Raw genomic sequence first — 3,669 nt, forward strand, 5'->3', positions numbered from 1 at the left:
GGGAGCGCGCTGCACCTGCTGCTCCGCCTCGGCGGGGACGCGCCCCGGGGCGCGCTGCTGCGCACGCACGCAGAGCTGCTGTGCGCGCGCCTGCACGAATTGGGCAGTGCTGCCCCGGCAGCCGGGCGCGAGCTCCTCGAGACGTTGTGGGCCCGGGGGCCTCGGGAGCACGTGCTGAACGTGGCGGGCGAGGCGCTGCTGCGCGATGTAGACTCGCAGCCCGCTCACGCCGCAGACTCTGCGGGTGCAAAAGAGACACAGGAACTGCTGCGGTGGCTTCTGGATAGCCCCGAGGTCTTGACCGCTTTCTGCCGCCGGCTGCCCGCCGTGCGCCTGGCCTCCTTGGCCGGCCGCCACCCCACGCTATCTCGCGCCTACCTGGGCCTGCTCACTGCCTGGGCCACGCAGCTGCACTATGACCTGCAGAAGGGCTCCTGGGTCTCCACGAAGCCTGAGGACATGCCCTGGGAGGAGTTGTGCCTCCGGCTGCAGAGCTTGTGCCAGGCCCCACCACCCCTGCAGGAAGAGGTACTGGAGACTGTGCGCACCAACAAGGCGCTGGATGGAGACTTCGAGGTTCCCGGGATGAGCATCTGGACGGACGTACTGCTGGCCCTGCCTGGTGGTGCTTAGCTGAGTTGGGAACATGTGAGGTTCTTAAGTCCCAGGCCGAGCATCTGGACAGACCCATCTCAGGGAGAGATGGAGGAAACAGCAGACATATCGGCCAAGCCTCCACACTCTAGTGTCCTGCTACTACTTGACTATATATACAGTTTACAAAATGTCAGCGTTCTCACCAATGCCCTGTGCTACAGTATGGTCCCCAAACCTAAGTATTTAGGTGCCAACTTTAAGTGGTTCGTAACACAAGCACAAATATTCTTTGAGTTTTCTAGATTCCGGAAATAGTGTTATTTCCCTTACCATGGTGGGTCCAAGACCTTGGCCATGTTGGGCAAGTGCTTCACCACTGAGCTACATATCTTCCCTTGGAAGAATTCTTAAAGCCATGGAATTTTCAGCTTCTTTTGTATAAAGCTCACTTGTAAGAATACTAAAAATAGATACACCTTTTAAAGGAAAAACGATTGACTTTTCTTGTTTGCTGACTCTTTACTGGTGAAAAACTTTGTTTAACCAGAAACACGAGGTAGAATCAAAATGTTAGTTTCAAAGCTGCCTAGCTATAGTCAAAGTCTAGATGTGCCTTCCTTAACCTGTTCGCCAGCCTTAATGTGTATCAAAGCTGTGTGTTCAGAAAGTTCCGTCCCTCGTTTGTACAAGTCACTACTCAGAAGTCAAAATAACAGCGAACGTTAACATTTCTTGAGTACACACATAGTGTTTAGAGCACAGTAAGTATAATGTATCCTTTTGGGGATTTTGATTGGATGGTAAAGAAATCAAACTAGTAAGTTAATGGCACTTGTGCCATTAATCAGGTTGAGTTGGCTCTTTTTCCTCGTGGTTGCTGGATGGAGACTATTTGGAGTGTTTGTGACTAAGAACCCTACTTACATCTTCTGGATTCTGACAGGATTACTTTGTGTATGTGCACAGGAGTGACAACTCAGCCACACTTGTTATATTTTCAGCACTTTGGGACATTTTCCTACTCTTTTTTTTCTGGTCACTCTCAGCAAGGTGTACACGTTCCTTTTTCTCCTGAACCCTTGGCAGCATTTATTAATTTTTATGAAGCTAGTCAGTATCTGAGTTCTATTTTGATGTTTTGGGGTCTCTCTTGCTGAAGTTAGCCTGGAACTCACTGTCTGCCCATGCTAGCCTACAATATTCTCCTGCATCAGCCTCCTAAATGCTGAGTGTGAACCAATACATATAGCTGAATCCTGTGTTTCCATGGTTTTGATATTTTAATACTGTTGCATCTCACTCCTAGCTTATTTTCTGTTTTATTTTTGTTTGCTACAGGAGGAAACTAAGTTTCATATAATAAAGGACATCTTGATTCTCTCTTCCATTTCAGATGATTTTGTGTGGTCCAAGGTTGTGTTTCCATTTACTTATTGGCTTTTGTTTATTTATTTTGATTTTAGGATTCTTTTGGGAAACACCTCATGGTGTTAAACATTTTAATGTGTATTTACAAATGCATGCCTGACTCCTGTTGAAAGGTGGTTTTGCTGTCCATATGATTTTCAGTTAACCTTCAGTGTGTTATTCATCTCTCTTTCCTTGTTGGTAGAGAAGGGAAGCAATCTTCAGGCTGCAGTTTCTTTTTAAGTGAACTTCTTTCTATTTTAATGTGATCCTTGGTTCAACATCTGCATCCCCAACACTTCCTCCATGTTCCTATTGTTCCTAATCTGTCCTCTGACTGGTTGGGCCTATACTAAGTTTATTTAGGCTACCCATACCGTAATGTTATTTCCTGGCTGTCTCCTTGTCATTTTGCTGCTGGGGAAACCGCTGGTATCATGTGACCCATTCGCTGGTACTGATATCCTGCCCCAGATTTTAACGTGCAAATGACTACCGAGCCTTGGGAAAATTTTTTTCCAAATTCCACTGCAGTTACACTGGCTTGGGGCACCTTGTGAACAAGTAGAAGTAGGATCTACATCATATTTTCCCTCTTAGTGGGCTGACGTCAGTGTGCTGCGGTGAATTACCTGGGACCAGGAGTGGAGAGGGGTCACCTGCCTAGCCACTAAATATGCCTCCCTTTTTATTCAAATGATTGTGTAGGGATGTGGGCATTTATTTATGTTATAACAATGCCAGGGCTTCTAACCAAGGCCTGCCTGGCATGTAACATACCTCACATGTTTTTGTTTTTTTAATTCCAGGATTAGTTTCTAGCATTTTTTTTTATTTCTGATCTACCTTATTTTTAAATAAATGTGTATGTGTGTCTGTATGTGGATGTTTGCATGTGAGTACAGATGCCCTTAGGGGTCGGAATGGAGAGTCCTGTCACCTAGAGCTGGAATTGTAGGTAGTTGGCAACTGTCCAGTGTGGGTCCTCTGCAAGAGCAGCCAATGCTCTCAAGCACTAAGCCATCAGCCACTCGTTTTTTATGGTCTGCATTTCGCTTCAGAGTCTGAAGTTTCTTCAGATGAGATCAAACCTCACTGCATTGATGGGACTCCTTGTTTCTTTGTGTGCTTTGTTTTGACTTTGTTGTTGTTTTTTGTGTTGAATTTCTCGGGGTGTACGCCTTGGTTGTCTACTTGATTGGATCTGTAATCAACTAAGAGACAGGCTTCTAAAGATGTCTGAAAGGTATCCCCTGGGAAGATTAACTAGGGGAGAAAACCCACACATACACCCCGTATCCTTCCAACCGCCCAGGTATTTGGAGATCAGAAGGAAAAGCAATTGCTTTGGGCTGCCTGCCTTGACCCTTGCTTGTGGGTGTATACACTCTCCACATGTCTCACCAGACCACATGCTCACTGGGAACAAGCCAACTTCTGACTCGTTTCTCCTGGAGCAGCCTGAATTTCTGGGCTGCAAGTGACACTCATATGTAACCGATCACTATGCTTGCGCAAATGGAAATGGAGCAAAAACTTGTGACAGTATCATCACCAGAGTCATCTATCTAAAAGGTATAACCCATTGTAGAAGCGATTTAAGTAGAATAAATCTGAATAATCAAGTCCCAATACATTGTGACTTTGTCAGATTTCAACCCAGCA

General features: G+C 46.1%; 1 protein-coding gene across 1 annotated transcript in view; it reads left to right on the forward strand.

Annotated features, from left to right (window-relative positions):
- The window catches only part of Fancf (FA complementation group F), a 3,320-nt gene extending 1,347 nt beyond the window's left edge, over positions 1 to 1,973 (forward strand). The window contains exon 2 of the mRNA XM_026784259.1: positions 1 to 1,973. This exon is cut by the window's left edge and continues 112 nt beyond it. Within this exon, the coding sequence (XP_026640060.1) occupies positions 1 to 633 (633 nt within the window). The 3' untranslated portion in view covers positions 634 to 1,973.
- Positions 1,974 to 3,669: the final 1,696 nt, after the last annotated feature.

This window comes from Microtus ochrogaster, chromosome 22 (genome assembly GCF_000317375.1).
Source record: "Microtus ochrogaster isolate Prairie Vole_2 chromosome 22, MicOch1.0, whole genome shotgun sequence".
NCBI classification, from domain to species: Eukaryota; Metazoa; Chordata; class Mammalia; order Rodentia; family Cricetidae; genus Microtus; species Microtus ochrogaster.